General features: G+C 41.4%; 1 protein-coding gene across 2 annotated transcripts in view; it reads right to left on the minus strand.

Annotated features, from left to right (window-relative positions):
- The window catches only part of LOC132987128 (inactive dipeptidyl peptidase 10-like), a 194,248-nt gene that overhangs the window by 99,428 nt on the left and 71,216 nt on the right, over positions 1-23,604 (minus strand). The window contains exon 1 of one of the 2 annotated variants that reach the window (XM_061053984.1): positions 17,373-17,825. The exons of the other annotated variant lie outside the window; for it this stretch is intronic. Within the exon in view, the coding sequence (XP_060909967.1) occupies positions 17,373-17,429 (57 nt within the window). The 5' untranslated portion in view covers positions 17,430-17,825. Of the gene's footprint in view, positions 1-17,372; positions 17,826-23,604 lie in introns of those variants that run through there. 2 annotated transcript variants of the gene reach the window in all.

A 23,604-nucleotide genomic window follows, 5' to 3' on the forward strand; every position in this document is an offset into this window, starting at 1 on the left:
TCCCACTCTGAACCCCCTCAGCTGAACACAAGCGATGAGAGCAGAATCTCAAAAAACAAACATCACAGAAGCGTTTTGTTATTTGGAGCGGCTCTTCACATTATACTTTATTGTCTATTTTGTTCTCTGGACATTCGAGCTACAGGAGGTGACATTTATTAGCTAGAACACATTCACTGGGAATGTACAGAGAAGGTCAGTGACAGACACAGACTTACGTTATTTTTAACATTAAAACTAGTATTTCTGACACTTCTCAGCCTCTACAATTCTCCTGCACACACAAACAAGTTCATTCAGTACTGTCATAGATGTGATTTTCAAAGAGGCAGAGGGTGTGGATTATAAGATGTTGTGTAAAATTAGAATGCTAATGCTGCCTTTGAGGTGTTTGATTAAGACCCCAGCCATCTTCATCACACAGCTGCTAATACCCTTATTCCTCACTGGCTCACAGAACACACACACACACACACACACACACACAAACACACACACACACACACACACACGCGGGTAACAAGCCCTCCGATAGAGGAGTCAGGCTATTTATAGAGCCGTGAAGTAACCCTCGTCTGGACTCTGACCTTGGACAGAGTGTGACAAATGAAAAGCAGCGTTTCAGCAGAAGCCCAGCCTTTTTATCAATGGCAGCAGGTCGGAGAGGGAGACAAAATAATGCCATCTGTACAGGCTTATTTTTGTTTACCCATGAAATGGCATTTTTCAGTGCCTGCTGAATCCCTGACAGCCACAGCCAAAGCTGTGCAGGGGTGTCAGGGCTTGACATCTGAAATTGACCCAGTGGTTAATAGGAAATGGCAAGCTAAGCTACATGTTGTCATCTTATTGTATTTAGCATTATCAGCCGTGCCCTCGAGGACGCCGCCGTCGGCCTCTGGTCAGTGTGAGGTAATTTTCAATTAGTCAGTGTCGCTTCCATATCGGTTTCAGATACACAAGGCTGGTGACTCACACAGCAGTGCAGAGGTATTACTGCATGCTAATATGAGTGCTGAGATTAATATCACAACAAAGCTATGACATTTATTGCACCTTTCATCAAAGAGATTCTCCTCAAAGAGCTAAAAATATAAGGAACTACGTTTTTTATTATAATATAATGTTGTGATCATAATAGTGTAAAAAGGATAAATAAATACATACATTAGAAAAAAACACTTTAAATGGAGAACATAAAACCCAGCCATCCATTATCTAGCTCACTTAACCCCTTCAGTGCTGCAGGTGGCTGGAGCCGATCCCAGCTGTTATTGTTGGCGAGGCGGGCTACAGGGACAGGTCGCTAGTCACTCAGACAACAAACATTCACACTCACACCTACAGGTTATTTACAGTCACCCATTAACCTGATAAGAATGTCTTTGGACTGTCGGAGAAAAAAAGAGAATCCATGCATGCACAGGGAGAACATGCAAAGTGCACATGTGCACGAGACAGAGGTTCCTGTTCAAACAGGGATTTGAACCTTGAATACGCACACACACACACCTGAAAATTCTCCTCTATGTACAGCAAGAAATCAGGACAATAAGAAAGGATACCAAAACAATAAAATAAATCCGGCTGTAATGATGAAACAATGAGCTCAGAAATGAGCGGATTAGTTCACATTATCTGTGCTAAATTTACCTACTGCTGCCCCGCATGATGTGTTGATGGATTGCAGGTTTAAGGGGGAAAACTTACATATAGTGCTTTCACACTAACTCCTGATATTTGCAGGAGGAGCTGTGTGTGTGAACGCAAACAGCCGAATTATTCTCTCAGACTTCACCTGGAGTTTGTCCTGTCAGCCTCTGAGTGAGCTGATGTGTGAACACAGCAGGATATTCTCTGGAGAATTCACCTCAAGCCGATGGGAGGGGGAGTTACGTTTACAGACTGTGACTGGAGTCAGTGTATGCTCGCAACCACTACGATCTCCGTGCAAGCAATTAAATGGCTGCATTACGTCGTCTGTTTGTCAGTATGTTCTTCTCCGCTCTTGTTGATAGAGTGATTTCATTGAACTACACATTTGATGTAAAGGCAAATATTCTCATCATAGGAGACTATCCAGAGCAGTCCTCCTGAATCTAGATATTTTCAGGAGTGCATATGTGAAAACGGCTATAAAGGTTGCCAATTACAATTCCAAAACAAAATTCCTGCAGTCCCTTCTGTCATTGTGAAGACTGCATTGTTGTAATTGTACTTCATGATACTGCACTGCTGAGTTAAACGTCCATCACTGTGATTAAGCTGCAGCACTAAAGCACGAAAGCACCTTTGCTTCTGTGTTTTTGCAGAGTGAAAATAATACACCTTGTTGTATTAGATAAACTGTAGACTTGCACGCCTTCCTCGGGGATATTTGCATGTAACCATCTCTCGCATATTAAAAAGTAATGTGAAGATGCAGCTCTGCATACCGAACACACACTCCCGAATCATCAGTCAGACTCAGTCTACCCGTGTGTTCAGAAGTACAGCAGAGAAATGGAAAAGTCAAGGGAAACGAGCCAACCTTTAAACAAACAGAGAGTTAGAGAGACAGATGGCAGAAGCTTTAGCTGCTCCGTACCTGTCTGGAGCTGATGTCAGGTAGTGATGTGTGGGGCACGGACGAGCCGGTGTTCTGTCAGGATGTGCTGCCAGGTGGAAAAATGCTACCATAGGACAAAACGATACCAGAGGCTATCAAGTAATGCTACTAGAACAAAATAACTGAATATTAATCTACGACTCACTCCATATGCATTATGGAGGGCAAGATTTGGTCCTCGATGATTTAAGGGAAGCATGTATCAATGTACGATTATCCCCTATAATGCCCCATTATAGAATCACTTTAAAACACCACTACTGGCTGCACTTAGACTTTAAGGAAACAGGAAGCAAAGTTTTTATAATCTGTCATGAAACCTCTATCAAATGATGCTCGCTTGCTGTACTGCACTGACCGTCATGGTAGCACATCTCGATTGGTAGCACTATTCGATAGAACACCGGCTCCAGCTTCGGAGCTGATTCTCTTTTATTTAATACTCAATAGAGCCACCAATCGGCACGCCTAGTCCTCGGTGCTATAACATGGACACTTTGGACATGTAGCTGCAGGAGCCGGGGATCAAACCCCCGACCCTCTGGCTGAGAGACGACTGACTCTACCAACTGAGCCGCAGCCACCAGTGATCATCAACTGGCGGCCTGCAGGCCACATAATGCCCCCCAAATTCTCATCCGGCCCCCAGAATATACGATCTCAGGTGATTAAACAATAAACATATAAAATCACTAGGCTGAAATAATCACATTAGGTTAACGGGAGAAATTACATTTCACCTCTGACACCAACTCGTGCACATCGGGCTTGACAGCTGTCCGTCTTATGTGCAGGTATATTTTAAATTCAGGCCAACGCGGTTTCTGTCTAGAAGAAAGCTGGCCCTTCAACAAATGTAGCTGATGACCCCCGCTGTATACTATAACCCCTGTTCACTGTGTGCTCGTCTTTCAGAACAGGCTAGGGTCAGTCCAGAAGGATTTTCAGACATTAATAATCAATTACATTGTTTGAATTTCGTCTAAAGGCTTTTTAATATTCTGTCCCGTATTAAGGTTTTCATATTCTAATGCCGGTCTCGCTGAAGTCTATGTAAAGAAAAAAGAGCAATGCCTGATTTTACAAGACAAACAAAGGGTGAGAGAGGGTTTAATGAGCTGTCTCCATCTGCTTTAGATCATTATAGAGGATAAAGCTGAGCTAAACCACCTACACTATGTGAAGGACATAGGACAATAAAGCTAATTCCATTAATCAGCCTTCATTTTGAATTTTCTGTGCACATTTAAATGGGATTTCATATCATTTACGCAGTGGGCGCCACAGCCTTTTGTCCGTCTCCTGCAGTCAAATCTCTGATTTAAATGCAATTATTCACAGTTGAATATATTCCTTTGCAATTACACCGCAGGCTGCGGAAAAGATTTTCGCCATTTCCTCCTCATTCAAAAACAAATTTTATTTATCTAGAGAGATAAAAAAAATAATAATAATGAACGGAGCGCCTGACATCAGCAGCAACAGCAGCTCATCGTCATGTAGCTGTGTGTGTCTGAGTGAAGACAGGAAATTGTCTCCGTGAGTGGTTGAAGAGAGACACAGTGTGTTTTTTTTTTTTATACCTATAAGGTGACATTGGTGGATTGAGCGGGCACTGAGCTATAAAATTACTAGTTGAGAGGGAATTAGTGGGAAGGGAGAGGTGGAGAGAAGAGGAAGCAGGTAAACGAGGGAACTCTGAGTGTTCCTGACCTTTTGAAAAGAACAGATTATTCTTCATCGCTTTCTAAAACAACCCCAGAGATCATTCACTGCTCTGGTCCAGATGTCTTCAGGAGGACATTGTTTGTTCTTTTCAAAAGGTACAAAGCACACAGTATGTACATAACCTTTGTAAAACTGATCCATATGAACAGAGTATGATTTAGAGTGATGATTTCTGACTTCCAGGGGGAACAAGTGTTGTTTGGTAAAAGCAAAGTGGGAACGCTGATAAATGAAGTCGATGCTGGAGTGCAAACACTGCAGTTCCTTCAGTGTCCACTTGAGGCTGCCTCCAAAAACTTGAATCCCCATTAAGTCCAATACTAAAATGTCACATATTGGAGCAGAAATGAAAGAAAATAAGTTAGTCTCTGTAGCTAATTTTAACCCATCGTTTTAGATTATATTAAGACTAAAAGTTAAGCACACATTTTCAGAATTAAGGGCGCGGCTGAGTTAAATGACCAGTAGGCATGTTGTAGCTGTTTGTCAGGAGGCTTAAGGCCCCCTCCTCCATTTTGCCAGTTTCGAGAATGACCAAAAGAAAGGTAGAGTCAGCATTTCCAATATGGTGACCGCCATCGTTTGGCTTCAAAATGCCTCTTCAGAAACCACCGGGTGACATCACTGAGACTGCATTCATGCTTCATACACTCAAAGGATAAAAACTGACCAATGTCCATGACATCCTCAGCAATTCTGAACACATCCATGCCCATAGATCGAGATCTGTTTAACCTACGAATGAGTCTGTTAGCCAATCAGGAAGCGTGGGACTGGATCTGTAAACATATCACACTACAAGAAAATCAAGGCCGATACTCAGATTGACTAAGGGCTGAATTGGGTGAAAATTGTCCTTGAACTCCTGAATTCTGAGCTTTATGCTCTCGATAAATAAAGGCGGTTGGTTAAACTTAAACATATTCTCCACCGCCTGTGCAGAGAAAGAAGAGAGCTAAATCAGCAGCAGCAGCAGCTTTATTTCTCTCATCAGTGTCCACACAGGATGTGTTCAGAAACAGTTGTGCATCTAGGTCACCTGAATTTTGGCTCTGACCCAACAAACAAGCTTTGTAGTCATTCATTAACAAATAGAAGGTGTTGATTGGTGAAAATACATAGTTTCAACATATATGAGACAAATGGCTAATAACGGCAGGTAACAAGCTGCAAGTTAAAAGAAAAATGGTGAAACATGATGAATCAAATCCCCGTCCAAAAGTGCAGCAACATCATGGTATTTAAAATGATATTGCATCATTTCAGGCCAGGTTTTAAATGGTTGGAAACCCTGTCTCAGCCTAACTTTCGGTCAACCCTAATGATAGGCTGAGAGCTGGAGATGAGGGGGGTTTTAAGCCTCTTGACGAATTGTTACATCGCGCCCACCTGTCAATCATGTCAGCTACACACTAACTATGGATAACAGGTATTGTTCATTAAATCAAAACAGAGTTGTTTCAAAAGAAATACACCCCCAGTGCACTGTGTGCCAGTGATGACAATAACTCGTCAGACCTATTTTGTTTTTTTGTACCAGGCTACAAACATGTTAATTTATGCTGCAAAATCTGCTTTTTGCCAGTCATGTGTATGTGACTTCCTGTGTTCCTGGAGCCAGCCTCAAGCGAACACTTGACAAACTGCATGATTCTAAACTGCATTGGCTTTATTTTTCAAGACCGGAGGTTGCAGCTTGGTTGGAACCCAGGAAGAATAGTTGAGGCTTACGTTGGTGCTTATAGGAATCCTGAACATTGAAATGAAACCAGAACACTTCAGTCCCTCACCTATACAGATTCTGTTGTCCTAATAGATATCTACAGTATGTATAGTGGTTAAAGCACAATTATTTATGTGTAACGCGATAAATGTCACATTTTGCAGCAGTGTGCCTCACTGATGTGTTTTCAGAGGATAGTAGAACTCAAAATCACAGAGGAATACAACACATCAGCCTTTGATAACCACACAATACCTGTTAGAAGCATCAATTCATCGCTGCTTTGAGTCTTTTAGGAGAGTTGTTGACAGCATGAAATATACGTCTTTTTTTTTTCAGCCTTGGAAAAAAAAATCCCTGTAAACTTTGTGCACAGAGATGTGATGTGAAAGGAGCCGACGACTCCTCTGAGCGACATCTCATGAAACATCAGCTTCAAAAACAAGTCAGCACAAAGTGTAACAGATGTGTTTGTCTGAGGAGCTGAGCTGTGAAAACAACAAGGTCGAAAAAAAGGCAAAAAAAATAAAAAAAGGCTCTGTGGCTTACTGTAGCTCACTATCAAGGTTAGTGCAGATTCCATAGGGACACGTGAGGATGAAGTGATGCAGAAAACTGCTGCACTGTTCCTTCAAACTGTTGATGAAAAAAAACAACCTATGATTTCTCATTATGTTAGTGAAGGTTAGGGGTGGTTCCAAAAATAAATAGGGTAGCAGTGTAAATAAAGGTCACAATATTCACCATTACGTAGTTGCTAATTAGCATGCTTATTAGCATGTTTATTAGCATGCTTATTAGCAGTGTACTGGCTGCTTATTAGTAGTTATTAAGCACTTATTAGTGCAGCCTGGCTGATAAAATGACCGGCTGATATTAACATGTCACTTGACTTGGTATCAGCTGATTGTATCTCCAATTCGTGCCGATACAACTAGGTTTATTCAATTTAAGTTAATTATTTATTTGTATATATTCCTAATTTTTAATTTCTAAGTAAAAATGTGTTAAACTGCACTTTCTTATTCTGGCCAATAAAGCTTTTTTACCAACTGTTAAAAAAAAAAAAAGAAGTACACTGTATATCTTTTTCACAAGTGTTTGATGACAGCATTTGATGCTATAAATATGTATGTATATATCTATCTATCTCTCAAGATCGACCGATATACAGTATTGTACATGGCCATAATCTATAGCTAATAGGTCATTATAAGAGTTTGACCTCCTGCTTATTGAAAGTAAGTTAGGCAGTCGTTGAACATGAATTATGATAAATATGCTTTGCTTACATTACTATGTCTCGTATAAGGTTGGAGTAAGCAAAAGCAAGATTTTACTGCATATCGACCTGAAGTGCTCATTCTTCCCTCCGACAGCCTCAGATTGTTATTCTAAGCGTCTGACAACATTACAGAGAGAATCCCCACAGCGGCAGACCTTTGATGCTCCCATTGAAACAAAAAAAAAAAAGCAAACATCAAAATTCAAGGCAACCAAACTCCATTCACAAAAACAGTGTTTTTACCATTATTAGATGTTGTGTTACTGTGAGTTACAGACGTACTGTGTCGAGTCCATTTTGTATAATTTAATACTCCAAAGTCACACAATTACACAAACGAACTGACCAATCGAGGCAGGATTAGAGAAGCACTCCTGCGTCCGGTGGAGTAAAATGATTGTTTTTTTGTCAATGGAGTCTGGTGTCTCTGAGGTGATCTGTATAACAGATATTTATTCTAACAGCATCTGACCTTTCAACAAAAACATCTATCTCCGTAGTGATAATTTCTTTAAGACTTAAAGACAATTCAATCAGAGTCAACTTTACTGTACAGATATGCTTACACACCGAGGAATTTGACTTCAGTGAACTGTTTACAAGGAAAGACCATGATCTAAAAACGCTTACATAGCGTTCAAATATGCAGTGAGTACAGTATGTTATTCTTCTTTTCCCTTGTCCTTGACTTAAACAACTTTCATACACAAGGGGAGGAGCCAACCGTCCCATCCAAGTAAACACAATGATTTACGGCTCTGACATCATCACAGCCAGCTGGACTCGCACGTCACACTCATTGTAGACACTCATGACTCAGAGAGACATTTACACAGGATGTACTGGACTTCTGCTGTATTTATGTGTAAAATATCATATATTCTTCCTCTGAGGAGATGTTGCTTGTTATACTTATATATCTTGACTTGTCTGTTGAACGGGGCTTATATTAAGTGAAATTAGACATTTTTGACAAGGATTTTGATTAATAAACATGGCAAGATTTCAGCCTTTTGCAGAACTCAATATAGACTTAAAGCAGTCGTATCATGTGATATGGTTGGATGATTTACTTTCTACAATGCAGTTCATGAGTTGTCTTACTTTTCTGAGGTCTGTAGGTAAAAACGCCTCGCTGATTGATTGTACAGTGTGTTGACGCGAGCGAGGAGCCTCAGCAGTACAGCACAGTCTGTGACAATGGGAAGGATTTTCAAATGAGATAGAGATAGCTTTATGGCTTTGGCAATATCTTCACATTCATGCCAATAAAGCTTCCTGAATTTAATTGAAAATAAATTTAGAACATGGAATATTATCTAACTATACTTATCTAACTTCTCTGGCTCCGGTATGTTAGGTACAAACAAGTTTTGTGTTTACATCTGGAGAACTCTCCACAGATCATGTAATACAGGTCTGTATCGTGTAAACATCCATGAGCGGCACAGTATAGGGAGTCCATAGATAAATGTGTTGGCCTATCCATCTATCTGTAGAGTGCTGTCAGTATCACTGGCCTTTCAGATGAGTCTTGATTATCTGCCCCGGAGAGTCAAATCGATCCTTCCTGGCCTCACTGCTCATAAAAAAAAAACCCTGAATGTGCTGAAAAACGTGTTTGCCAGGAATAACCCTGCACTTCATCTGAGCTGGAATGATGAACCGGTGGAGAGTAAAGGTCTGGCAGGAGCCACATCTTCAATATTAATGAGAAGAACATTCAGGGAATAAACTAAAAATAATCTCTGCAGTTCAATATTGGAAAAGAAATGTTCTATTGACATTGAGTAGATGGGGGGGAAAAACAGGTACATATAATTCCAACAGGTTTAGCAGAGTTAATTAACTCTTTTGAACTCCATGCTGAAGTGTTTGTGTGTGATGAACATCAGTGACAGGAATAGTACGTCATTAAAAAGACATTTTGTTCTATATCTTGCTGGTATTTCATTTAACAAATGTTAAATTTATATAGTGATTTTTAAACTTACTATTAAACCTACAAACTCTTCTAAGCCTCAAAGGAAATTGAATGATATTTTGTTAAAGCATATAGCCTGTCTAATGTTGCTGTAAACATGTTTAATTATGCTGTAAAAAAACGGCTTTTTTCGCCTGTTGTGTGTACGTGACTTCCAGTGTTCCTGGAGCCTCAAGTGGACACTCTAAGAACTGCAGGAGTTTACACTTCCGTATTGCCTTCATTTTGTCAGGACCTGAGGTTGCTGCTTGATTTTAAACCTGACTGCAGTGAAGGCATACCAGGGCAGTGCTCTCACAGTGACAGCCTCATCTCTGATAAAATTGTTTTTTTGTTTTTTTTTTAAGGGATTTTGAGAACCAACAGATTCCACAGCATCCTCATGTGCAGCTTTCTGTCTTCACCATGGTTTTTAATCCGTCTGACGCCACGCGCCCTAACCCACTGGCTCAGTTTTTGAAGCATAAGTGCAGCGGAGTGCAGCCACGAGCAGCTGGACTCCAGGGTTCACAAAAAAAAGATCACACGGGAATAAAAAGAACAATGTGCAGATTACAGGTTACTTTATGGTTTATCTGGTATTCACTCGTGCCTGTTTTGACATAATGTTGATTCATGTGCATTCCCTTGTCTGACTTCCTGTCTGGATTGATCTGCCCTGTTCAGCTTGATGCGTGGTGCTCCATTGAAAATAAAGTTTGCACGTATTTGGAGCAGAGCAGAGCGGAGTGGCGCTTATGGTCATACCCTGGACTCATGTTGGACCTGCATGTGCACAAGTGTTCAGTTTCTGAAAGAAACGTCATTCAGCTGTTTATTCTGTCTGTCATATGTATGTTTTGTAAAACTTTAGCCTTGCATGTAGATTGTTAGTATGACCAGGATTTGAGCTACTTTATCAAAGCCTCCTCAGTTAATCAAACTTAATCATCTCTCCTCCCTCGGAGTATCTCTGCGGTCGATCAACTTCCTTAAGTGAAGTAATCACTGGCCGCAATGCTCTGCTTCACAAGTTGTAAAAGAGCTGGTAGTCATGTGTATCGTCTGCAAAAGGAGGTGTTACGCATCAGCGGCAGTAAATGACATCATGAAGCAAAAGTTAGAAAAATCTCTGCTTCATTAGCTGGAACCAAAAAAACTCTTGTTGAACAGACCATGCAGTCACACTTTGTATTTTTTAAGAAAACATTAAGAGAAGATGAACACCTGCAGCAGAGAGTGTTCATATCTGGGGATGATTGTGGTTGGAATTTTTTTTTAATATTATTCAGGAGACACTTTTGTGTTTCATTGTACGGTGAGAACAGTCAGTACCCTGACTCAGCATTTCTACTTAGCAGCTTGGGCACACATAGGCCTTTCAATTAGAGCGCATGTTTCTGCTTGAGAAAGTTTCTCGAGGCAACTTCAAATTCACAAAACATTTTTAAAAAGTCAGAGACTGATAAGAGCAAGACGATTCAATGATGTCACTCCTGACTCCCATCTAATCAAGGTGCCAGAGCTGTGTTTTACCTGGACATAGATCAGTTTAGGAGACGTCCTGCTATCACACACACTCACACACATATGCAAGGTGGTTCTGGATGTTCCTTCTTTCTAATTCCTGTTATCTCAGGTTTGACTGCAGTCTCCCCCCTGCCTGTGTCACCCTGATGACTCAAACTTTGTAATTGGCTTTTAATCCCTTTGAGGACAGGACACGTGTCAGCGTTAGGTAATCCGGAGCACCAGTCGCCTCAGGATACAGAAAAAAAGGTTATTGCATGAACATCACAAGTGTGAATCATCATCATCATGTGCAGGAAATTTCAGAAGGGGAGCAGAGGTTGTGATCACTAGGAAGAAAAAATCTGAGCTTGTAAATTTGGTGGAAAAACAAAGTAAATACAAAAAGCATGACGTAAAAATAAAGCATCCCAGGTGTCTCTGGATGATGAGTAAGCACATATGTGCTACTTTCTTAACGCACGCCTCTAACAGTTTACTTAGTATGCAGGAAGTGAAGAGTGCAGTGCAGTGAACTTTTATTAAGATGACCTTAGAACACACTCAGACAAAGACACATCCTGAATTCTGATTGGCTGCTTTAGTTTTTCCTAAAACCCGTCTCATGAAATAAATGTTTGTTGTTCATGTCATTGTAAGTAAAATACTAAACCTTCTTCCTTATTACACTGACGGATTTTAAACTTAATGTATATAAGTATATATTTATAATTGTCTGAATGCCCCTTTAGTTTTGTGTCAGCCAACATGAAATGCAAAGCACTATAATTCATCGAGAGATGCATTTCCCCTTACCCCGACCCCAACTCTACAAACGCAGGATTGCACAAAGTATACACTAGTTTGAGTCCTGCAGTATCAGTGTCTCCAACATTGATTGTATATTAATAAGGAATGTGTCTAGGTCTCTTGACGGATGCTGACACGTTGTACTGGTGACATCATTTGGAGCCAAAACATATGCAAGGCTGGTGGAACCCTAAAATTGTAGCCACGCCCCTTCAGCTAACCAAAGCACAAATTCAAGTTACTGATGTGGCTGCACACAGCAGAATTAATTCTTGTGTCTGCTTGGAGCAGAGACTCATGGGTATGGAAAGTTAAACAAGGCCTTATAACGTTTTCTTTCGCCTTTCCTCCCCTACTCTGACAATCTGGAAAAGAACTCTGCAAGGAGGCGCCAGAGCTGTCAATCATGAAGTTACATCCACTCTTTTTCTGCATCATATATCTAATTAAGACTGATCTACTCAGGAAATATGAACACTCGGACTTAAATCAGCATATTAATAACTATCATGACTGACTAAATGTATTCGACGTGTATTTTAACTTCATAGATTGGCCCATGTCCTCTCTGTGAATATAGAGGAGGCGGGGTTTATCACCTATACTGCAGCCAGTCAGTAGAGGGCGCTCTAAGTATTTTGCCTTCCTTCCCAGGCGACTGTGGCTTCATCCTTCTTAATACACAGTCCATTGCTGGATTAATGTGCTCCTCGGATGGTCCCAGTTTCCCAGTTAGGAAGTTGTTCTTCCGACTTCAGTGTGTTCGAGTGCTTTCAGTTCTGAGAGTCAAAATATTGTAACAATAGCAACAAACATGGCAAGTCAAGCACCTAATTCTTTCCAGAGTTTCTGAGTTGTTGTTCCGACTTGAGCACATGTTCATGTACATCTTCAAACTCGTGCAGTCATTTTTCCAATGTGTCTGACACCACATGAATGCAGGGTGCGGTCCCAATTAACACCAATGCAACATAACTTCAGGCCCTGCTTTATTGTGTATTCACCAATGATCTCCAAACCAATTAAACTCTCATCCTCTTCATACTCACATAACTTCAAAAAACAGATAATTGTGGAAACTTAACACTACAGGCTGAAGCACAGCATTATATTGAAGAGCCTGGCCACAGATCATGCTGCTGTATTTTAAAAGAAGGACGTCGGTGCAGGCTAACACCTGGTGCAGCACTTTCTGCAAGAGGGGCAGAAAGAGAGAAAACATGGGATTAGCTGTCCGGAAACATGACTCACTCATGACGTTACTCCATGACAGCTGGATGTATCCTAACTATTTCACCATATCAACTAAAAACGGGCGACGGTGCAATTTCTTGTATTTTCTGCACAACTTGTCTCTGCTGTCTCCAAGTGTTCAGAATATCTGTTAGTGCAGGTCTAAGCATTTTGTCTCCTGGTCCAAATGTATATTGACAGAACTACAAAAAGCCTTTTACTTCACACTCTCATCTCTCAACTCAAAGCCATCTTCACCTTAACACCTCTTCTTCTCACTTCATTTAGTCTTCGCCATCAGCCTCTTCCTCCTGATCCTCTTCAAATCAATTGGTCATTTGCACCCTCATGCTGCTGCCTTTCCAACCTTTCCTTATTTTCCTCTTTTATCGTCTCTACTCCATTGCTGTCTTTTAATTGACCTCTTCCCTCTTTCTTCCAGTCCTTCTTTCTCTCCTTTACATCCCGTTTCATCTCTTTCTTTCTGAGTCCACTGCGGTGCATCGGCAGCAGTGTCCTGGACGTTTTCTCCATTAGTGTGAGTTACAGCTTCCCGGGCCGGAGGATCTCGGCCTGTGAAAGTGCTGCTCTTACTCACATAAGGCAGGTATCCATTTCTCCCGTCGCTTGCCTTTTGTCCCAAGCTCAGACAACAACAGTTCCATTAACAAAGCAGAGGATAACACTCTGTCAGGTGGTAAGTCTATACACCCCGCTGACCCACACAGAGTGTCTGCCGGCTGCAGGGTCTCGCAGAGGTCAGTCAGCTTTTATTATGTCTGTGGTTACAGGAGGCAGTGACACAGTGTGAGACCAGCCAATGTCAAATGAGTCGCTTTGTTCTTTCGCTTTCAGTGATACTAAAGAGGGACCGGACACAGTGTGTGTAGTGTCACTGCCAAGAGGGATCCAACACATTCTTACTCCCAACAGGGCAAATATAGCAACTTATTCAGCAGCCATTGATTCAAAATATGATCGTCAAAAATCTGTGCAGCTTCAGTTTTGCATCTGTAGGGATTCACAGTCAAGTTAAGGACAATAATGCAATGTTTGATTAGACTTTTAAAATGAAGTGATTGAGGAAGCATAAAGAAATAAGTAATGGCAAGTAAGGATAAAAACTAGTATGCATGTCCTGGCTTTTTCATCACCTAACCTGCCTCGTCTTTGGACTGTGGAAGAAAACCCCGAAAACCAACACAGACAGATGGAGCAGCAGTTGTCCCCAGTTTGACAAAAAAAACCTCACAGATTTCTTTGATTTAGTGGATAACCACATAGTTATAACCTGTTCTATCTGACACGTTTATTAGCTCTGATTAGTTTAAGCCTCCAGAGTAATGTTGTTGCACGTCGATAGATAACTTCCCATCAGAAATTAAGAAACTAGCGTCAAGGCTAATTAGCATTCTCAAATCACTGTGGCAGACGAGCCATCAAGGTTATAATAAGAAAACTGATGGTTGAGATTATTTCTAATATGATGTCTAACAATGTTAAACTGTAATAAGTCATAATCATTCCTTAAAAAAAAAACTATTGCTGCTCAACCAAATTTTTGCAATACTATAAGCGAATGCAATAAGTGGTTTTAAAGTAATATAAATGCAAGCATAGCATTCACATCTTTTGCCAGGGACTGTAGGGTTTAATCTTCAACCACATTTTTGAATCTCTTTGATTCATGGCTTTGATGTAGCCACGTTTTAAACATATGAATCTATCTGTTTGATGACTGCATGTCTGTCTCATTCTGTCTCAAACTGTCACAAATCATTCCAGTATGACTGCTGAACCAAGTTTTGGGTCGTTGTAATCACAAACTGGCCGTCAACAACCACTATGTTGAAAATAACCTTTCCTGTCGTGTATTTTTTATGGCAGCTTCGACTTCCAACTGCTGTGAACACTGGCGTCTGTGAGAAAGAAAAAAAAAAAGTTGGCCAGACAAAAAAAACTAGAGGTATAAATGTAGCAGGGGACGGTGCCTTGCAGATTTCACCAATGTTATTGTTTGGCAAGACGGACTAAACCACAAACAGAAAAAGGCTTTCAACACGACAACAATGGATTAACTGCACCAAGAGCAGACAGAGAGAACCGCGGTTCCTCCAGCATGCAGATACTTCAGCAGCCCATGGCTCAGCTCTCTCCTTCACCTATTATTTAAAGATGCCTCTGTGTTTCCTCCTCTTGTAATTCCCTCAGCATGGTCATGCAACTTTGATGAAGCGTAACCCCGTTAAGAGCCTGCCAAGGAGCTCTGTACACACACTGTGGGCTGACAGCGTCGGGACAGTAATAGCTCTGGCTCTGCTGAGGAAATGCTCTCACCCTCAACGCCTGAAAACGTGACGGCAGCATGCTGCACAAATCTTACGCAATAACTCGACATGGAGCCATCAAAAATTCACAGAGGCTTTTAGACTCTTTACAGTTTATGTACAGTTCTGTTTAGTTACAATCTCCTAATGATTTCACTTTGTATTCCTGCAACTCATGACATTTTGTCCAGACACAGTGCTTGTTTTTGCCACTGACAGGCAAAACTGTTTGATGATTATGTCATAATAGAAAGGGAAACAGCTTTTACATCCTTTACTTTATGGCCACCAAACTCCATTGAAAAAAAAAATTCCAAATTTTTTGACCTTTCACAACAAGGGAGATGCTGGTCTTCTGTTTCCGTGAGTGTTTAGTTTGTTTGTGATGTGTTGCTGTTTGAATCCAAGCTAACCCATGAAAACATCAACATCTCTCAACAACACAACCAACATGTGCATGAGTAAAGGCAGTAGAGAAGGTGTTCCCATGTTGTGGGAGTCAAAATGACTGTGTCTGTGGAGTCTGGTGGTTTTGAAGGTAAAGATACAACAGCTGTTTCTGGCTTGAAAAGGTGCATCTAATTATTTATTAAAAAAGTGTATTTCTGAAGCAATCCTTTCTGTAATATTGTCTAACAAATACAATACAAATGTGAGCCTGTTAGTGGCAAAAGCAACAACTTTCATGGGAAATAACTTAACTCGGTGCATATGCCCAGGGATAATGCAGCCATTATAGCGTGTGTAATGGCTGCAGACTGAAGCAATCCACATGAGCCATGGCAAATCTTTGTGTACCTATTAGTTTGAGGGAATATAGGTAACACGATTGAAAGTAACACGGTTCAAAGCCCTAAAGAGCAACATGAATCTCAAGGTTTTCCTAATAAGCACTGCAGCTGTTCTGCTGTCAGCATTTGATTATAGAAAACATTAAGACACAAACGAGAGCGTCCAACAGACAACAAAGTATCAACACAACAGTCCTGATGTCTGCAGCAACAGAAGGCTCCATTAACAGCTCCCCGCTGCTGTGATCATACATTACAGCATCCCTACTAATTAAATCAGTGAACTCTACTCACACATAGAATCAACAACACGACTTTTAAACAGCCTCAGGGCCAACCGAGTGTAGTATCCACTGAGCTTTAAATATAGACCAGAGACTACTGAACGCTGTGAGCTATCATACTGCAACCACATCTCATGGGGCTCATATTTCAGGCACAGAAACTCAATTATGAGGGCCCAGGTTTTTGGATTTCTTAGAATAATAAGGCTACGGGGCAGAATTCAATTAAGAACACCAAGAATATATTTGGAAATCTCTCAGAGGGAGACCCACAGAGGAACAGAAGGGATTTGCAACATTCAGAGAAGGAGAGTAGAGGTTACATGTGCTAGAAGGTACAGAAGATTTTCAGAAGGGGAATTAATAATTGATGGGGATGGAGGCTCAGAGGTTTGGTGCAAACATAGGCCAATAGTTGTCAAGTTCTTTAAAAAGCCATTGCATTGAACCCATGTTGAGGTGCATTGAGCAGGAACATGCAAGTCCTGCAGTCTAATAGGGACCCTTAAGGTGCCCAGAGTGCAGTTCTAACGCCACAGTAAGTGAGTCTATGCAGGAAAATACGCACACACTGCCCTTTTCCGTCTCACAAAGTAATTTTCCACGACTGTTCCTGCTCGTTCAAGGTGTCAGGGCAGCTGAGGAGGCAGCGGCTGAATTACAATGCGCCCTGGCTGCTCATGCAGTCTCTCCCCTCTTCACTGACAGACACACAGAGCATGGAATGTGCCCACAGCGCTCAGGATTTCTGTGACCCAGACTTGACAGCTGACAATGAGCTCCACGCGCAGCTGACGACGGCTTGATTGTTTCAATATTTGGCATGTGCAGGACCAACTTGAATCGTCTCCTCACTATATAGACTCAGACTCCTCATCTGTGCAAAAAAACAAAAAAACTGCTGGAGACAAGGAGCCGAAAGCGAACTAATACGTTTTTACATATTTACTAACTGCACGTATGTGACGATAACTGACTCTCAGCTACCACATAAAAATTAGCTTTATGCTGATGGATGAATTGACCTTGCAGGAACAGGTCATTTCATAGAGTTTGGCGCAACGTGCATGGATAAAGTGGAAGAAACCTGCAAATAAAAAGAAAAGCCCACCTCATCCTGCTGCGGCTGATTCTGTCTCTGGTTCGGCTGCTCCTTGGTGGCTGTCATTATAAACTCCTCTTACGATCAAACTTGATTGAATCCGAAAGAATTAAAGCCAGTTCCCCGTTTTTTTGTTTCCCAGGGAAAGAAAAGTCAGGAGAAAGGAAAAGATGCGGTAGCAGTGGCGGAGGGCAAAAGCAGCTCCGTCTTGTCAGCTGCGGAATCTTAAACAGGACTGTGAGGAGGGACGGAGCCGTCACGATTGAGGATCTGCGAGGTTCTTGGACGAAGCGTCAGACGAGGAGCCAACGTGCTGTTCACATCAGCCTCGTGCAGGGAGGAGAGGGAGGAGAGTTTCGGACGCGCTCGTTACCGAACCGAGAGAGCCGAGGTGTTCGCACATTTTACCTCCCTGACACTTCTCCTACACGTCTACGTGAGGAAGTCTCTCCTCGGTCTGCTCTCAATGATGCTGGTATTTTGGAGGAAGGGGGGATATAGCTCAGAGAGGAGGAGGAAGAGGAGGAGGGGTATTCAAGTGGTCTTGTGATGATTTTTCGAAAGGGAGGGGGCTGGTCTTTCAGGATTTAAAGACAAATTCATGATGAGAGTCCAGAAAGAACTATTTTGCCTACAGATAATGCCTTTGCAGTCGTTTATTGCCACAGGGGGAAAGGTTTATTTTTCGCTGAAATCCTGCATCACACCCGGTCGCTGCGCCTGCAGCCGTGCAGGTACTGTCCATGGTGCTGAAAACCCCGCTGAACATTCATTTTTATCACCTCTGCTTTTTTATTTATCATGCATTAAATACAGACTATATATTGTTAGACATTTGGCTGCTTCTTGCTACCTAAAACTGTGTTATTTTGCTATAAAGAAGCTTTATTTGGGCCTTAAGCGATGAGCTTAAATGGTCAATAAAAGAGATTCAGCACAGCTCGCTGCGGGTTGTTAAATGCGTGCAGGGCAAAGATGCAATTGCATCGGTGTTTGGAGTGCTTAGCGGTGATATGACACCTGTGAACCCGACGTTATATCAAACTTACCGGCGGGCTTAGAGGGAAGCGATGCTTTCTGTGGTCAGAGGCTGAACTTTATGATGCTGGAGCCCTCACGATACACACAGACACTCGGAGCGAGAAGCTGGATATTAAGTCTCATATCTTTAATGTCTCTGCCAGACACAGATCGATGTTTTATATCTGTCTTTGACTTCTGCGGGGAAGGTTATTAAGGTTTGGAAGGATTGTGGGATGTAATAACTCACACATGCTAGACACTGAAAAAAAAAAACATGATAACAGACCAGTGGTGGAAAGTTACCGAGTACAATCATATTCTGCTTTTAAGAACAAATTTGAGAGACTTTCCGTTTACTCCAAGGCACTGTTACAGAATAATCAATTTAATTATAACTAGGGCTGTCAAACAATCATTTTCTAAATCACAATTAATCTATTTCAATGGGTAATCACATTTTTCGTTGCATGTGCCATTATTTTGCATTTCACAACAGTTTTTTGTCATGCTTTTATTTTGTATTATGTACTGTCTTAGGCTAAGAGTAATTGACTTCCTGTTTGGATACCAAACTGCTTTTATTTTGAAATAAAGTAAGGAACTTTGCTGGATCAAAGGTTAGGAGAACATGAAACTTGCTACAGATAGTAAAGTAAATGAAGACAGGCAAAGGGAACGGTACAGCGAAATGTTTGATGTCATAAGGTGGATGTTACTTTTAACCTTGAGCTGAGCTGTCTGAGAGTTTTTTAAAGTGAAATAAGACAAAATAGAAGGCAATGAATGTGATTTAAAATTCATCAACAGAGAACTACAAATCTAAAATCACTGACTGGAGCAATTCTAAGACATCCTTTATTAATCCTGAAAGGGGAAATTCAGTATTACACTGTGTATTTCAGCCTATGTGTGTGTGTCATGATCAACAACACACATGCACAAACAGGATCCTTTGAACATGCACTAATGGGGAGATGTCAGAGGGAGGGGGCTGCCCACAGCAAGCGCTCCTGAGCTGGTGTGGGGTTCGGTGCCTTTCTCAAGGGCACCTCGGCAGTGCTCAGGAAGTGGACTGGCACCTCTCCAGCTACCAAACCAATTTCCAGACTTGTTCTGTACCGGGACTTGAACCAGTGACCCCCCCCCCCCCCCCCCCCCAGTTCCCAACCCAAGTCCTTTCAGACTGAGCTACTGCCGCCCCAATTCTGGACCATGAACTTCCAACATTTAAACCAACTTTAATGCTAATTTACAAACACAATGTTTGAAAAACAACTTTAAAACAACCTTTAAAAGTTGTCACTCCTAGTGATCTACTGCCTACAAGATATTATCACCAGAATCTGATCTGAAACTCCTTCATATCGAGTGTCTGCTCGTAGCTGTCCCTGCCCCGACCTCACTGTTGTGGGTTACTGTCACTGATCTCAGACAGTTGTTTCTGACTATAGCAGGCTGCTGGTTTCATAAAAAAAAAGCTCTAAAACCTCCACTGTACAGCACCTGCTCAGCAGCAAACAGCAAAGACACAGCTGGAGACTGTTGAGTGTGAGTCAGCACAAATCACAAAGCAATGCAATTCAGTTTGAAGCTTATTTCATGGCTCTAACTCACAGAGGCTTTAAGGGAGGCAGGTTACAACAGAGCAAGAGAGTCTGCTGGCTCTGTGGTCTGGCTGTTGGGGTGGTTACACAAACACAGGAGGTTCATCCAGGAAGCAGCAGATAGAGTCCAGTTCAGGGCTTAAGTTTTCTATAGTTTCTTAAATGACCTTGTTTCATTACAAGACAGTCTCAGACCAAACATCCCCTCAAAACACGCACTGCTCAACATAAAGCAGCCATCCGCAATCACAACATGGACTCTGCAATAGCAAGACATTACAGACAAGCAAACCCTGGGCTGCTGCATCTATCTGGTTTTGGGGCATTGAAAAGGTCTAACCCTGCCGGAGAGGGGGAGACATTGTTGACAAACCACTGAGAAGAGAGGCCTTTGGATTTATACCCCCAACACAGTTGAACCATATGGACTAAGTTGTTTTTTTTTATGTTGTTTCCAGTCCTTTCTGCTATGTCTCTATAGAGAAATGGCTGTCGTCTTGTACATATTGTATAAACTGGAGGCCTATTGTAAATATGAACCCACTTTGGGGGTAATGTTACATTAGAGGGCTACACATGAGTGATGTCACAGTATTGGCTAACTGTCTGCTTACCTTTCTTATCGAAATGAGAGATGACTCTCTGTGAGTAGGAGCGTATGTTGGTTTTTCAAATCCTTACCTGTACCGTCCTTTGCACCTCAACACATGTACCATAAGTGATTCATCTGCTTCAGTACTTTCTTTGGATTCTTCCTGTGTGAAGATATCCTTTGGAGTATTTTTGCCATCTTATAGGTCCTTCTCTGAGAGCACCGACCTCCCGCTGTGGAGGGGCTGAAGCACAAGAGTCTTCCTTCTACAAAAGTAAACAATAGTTTGGTGCAATCTAACTGCAGTGGCTTTTATTTTTTGGTTTAGGCACAAATACTGATTGGTTTGTGTTGTGAAAAGATCATGGTTCTCTTAAAAAAAAAAAAAAACTCCAAATTAACTTGTTTAAAGTTAAGTTTTAGGACAGCTGAAGAGAGTAAGGATTTATTGTGAGGAGGGAGTAGGGGTATGACATGCAGCAAAAGGGCCGAGGTCAATTTTGAACCCACGGCCCCTACAATGAGGACTAAAGCCTCTGTACATGGGGCACTCGACATAACCGCTAGGCTATCAGACACCCCTAAATGTACTTTATTTAACATGTGATTTGAACAGCATCTGCTCTCTGAAAGTTCCTCAACAGCTCTTAAAAAAGAACATACATTTAATCAATTCATTTTAAAAAAACATGCTGAGTGTCAAGAGAAAACAACTGTGACATTCTTGTCAATGCTCATGTTTCTTAATATTCGTAATTTGTCACTAACACACAAACTGCCTTGAGGCTGAGTTGGGTGAACATATGGAGCATTTTGCAGCTAGAGAGGTTGATCATTTTCCCATGAGATGGTAGAGATGAAAAAACGCTAACAAAGAGTGAATCATTCACTTAAATTTAACAGAAGAGCAAACTCAAACCTCTGAATGAGTCATTGTTTTGCCCTTAAAAGGCAGGGTTTTTAATTTTCTCCAGAGCCACTTTTTAAGATTTTGGTAGAAATTGTCTTTAGGTCCTGACAGAAATGAATAACTCATGTGCTCTGAAAAAGAAACAAAGAAAATCCTTCATCTGTAGCAGTTGTAAGCCTGTAAAAACTTCAACCAATGTCTGCCGCGAGGTACCAATCTGATGAACCAATCACGTCTCCCTGTCTCCCTGCTCACTCTCTACCTCTTGCGTGCACTAGCCCACTCTCAAAGGGAGTCACTGATGACGGAGTTTATACTGCGAGTTTACTTACCGCTGAATGAGACATGAGACCATGCAGTTTCTACAAAATGCAAGAGATGAGCTGAGGTCCACTTCTGGAGTAACCTGCCTTTAGTCTGAAATAGCAGCTGTTTGCTAAGAAGATAGCAATGCCATCTTAAACTATAGCAGTGATTTTACGTCATTTTAACTCAGATGAGAATTATATCTCGACTCTAAAGTTACTGCTACATATTAAGAAATATTGATTTTGTTCTATAAAATAGTCATTGCTTGTTGTCACTCCTTTAATAAGGTGTTCCAGGAGTGTCTTCTTTTCCCTTATGCATTGGATTGTGGGAAAATAGACCCCCTTAAGAGAGCTCTCAAAAATGAGCTCTTGTTTTATTTGCATTCTGGTTGTTTTGAGCGTCTTTATTTTGGCATGAATCCAGCGTGATCACTGCTCAAACCTGTTCTCAGTGACTGTGCAGTGTGGATTTGGGATGGTGCTTTTGTTTGCAGAGCGAACTCAAAGCAAACAAAGCTAAAACAGCAAAGAACAGAGCAGTTTATCATATTCCAGTCAGTACAAGGACTGCCCTCACTGGAAGCTTGCCCTCCTCCTGGGACTCTCCTCCACATCCTGTTTGAGCATTCAGCTCAGACCTGAAGCAAATGAGTGTTTGAAGTCAGCTCCATTTTACTGATTACACTTCAAACCAGAGCCCATAACAAACTCTGAATGCTCAGGGGAGAATTCAAATGAATTAACAAACCAAGTAAAATAAAATAAAGGATAATTATTCTCAATTTAATGGTCTGCCTGCTCCACGTTCATGTCAATGTGGTCAGGGTAAGTATTTTAGTGTCAAAATATAGCTCTTGAAAGGGACACATTTTTCCAAAAGATGTTCCCTTATTTGGTGTTTTTATGGTGGAATTGGCGAGCGCTGTTGTGCACGTCGTTCTGATGACAGCCACAGCATATGATTCACAATATGTTCATAAAATCGTTCAGTTTCCCCCTCGTCATGCCGTGCATGGAAGCATCTCGGCTCAATTTTCTTTCACCTGTCAGTCATCTGGAGAGTCTTATGAGATCACATTAAACAGGAGAGGAGCAGAATATTGCGTGTTGAGATACGCGCCCGCTTGTATTATAATAAAAATACATATTGATCTGTGTGCTCCATCTTGTAGACGGGAGTAATCAATCCACAACAAGAAGGAAGCGGTTCCACATCAGCCTATAGGCACATACAGGGCTGATGTTACTGAGGTACTGTTGAGAAGCAGAGTTAACTGTTTGAGAGATACTTTCCTCTGACAGAAACACAAAGTCTGAGATGTTGTCGGATACTCAGATATTTCAGAATCAGAAATACTTTATTCCAAGGAGAACATTAAGAATATGAAGACATGTCGAATAGATATAAGACATTTCAATAAAAACAAAAGTTCAATGAGAATCAAAAAACAATATGTACAAAAAGTGCTGAGAACTGCACTGAGATGCCTCCCAGTGTCTCACAGGTCGGGTCTGGATCCACTTCAGAAAATGGAACAAAACAAAACAAAACATGAAAATGAAAATATTTATTTAATCATGATTTGATGCATTTGAAGCAATCCCTCACTGTCGTGGTCCCTAACCTGACAGGGCCGGTGTTTGTTTTTTTTCCTCATTTAATACAAGGGGTATGTACGTGTGGAAGAAGCCTACTGGTGTTCAGGTTATGTGTTTGCAAAGTTCTGTGTCCTCACAAAAGGCTCACATTCAGAAACATGTCATATAAGTTGCACTTAAGTTGGGGTTGGTGTGGCTCAGT

This window comes from Labrus mixtus, chromosome 13 (assembly GCF_963584025.1).
Source record: "Labrus mixtus chromosome 13, fLabMix1.1, whole genome shotgun sequence".
In the NCBI taxonomy this organism is placed as follows: Eukaryota; Metazoa; Chordata; class Actinopteri; order Labriformes; family Labridae; genus Labrus; species Labrus mixtus.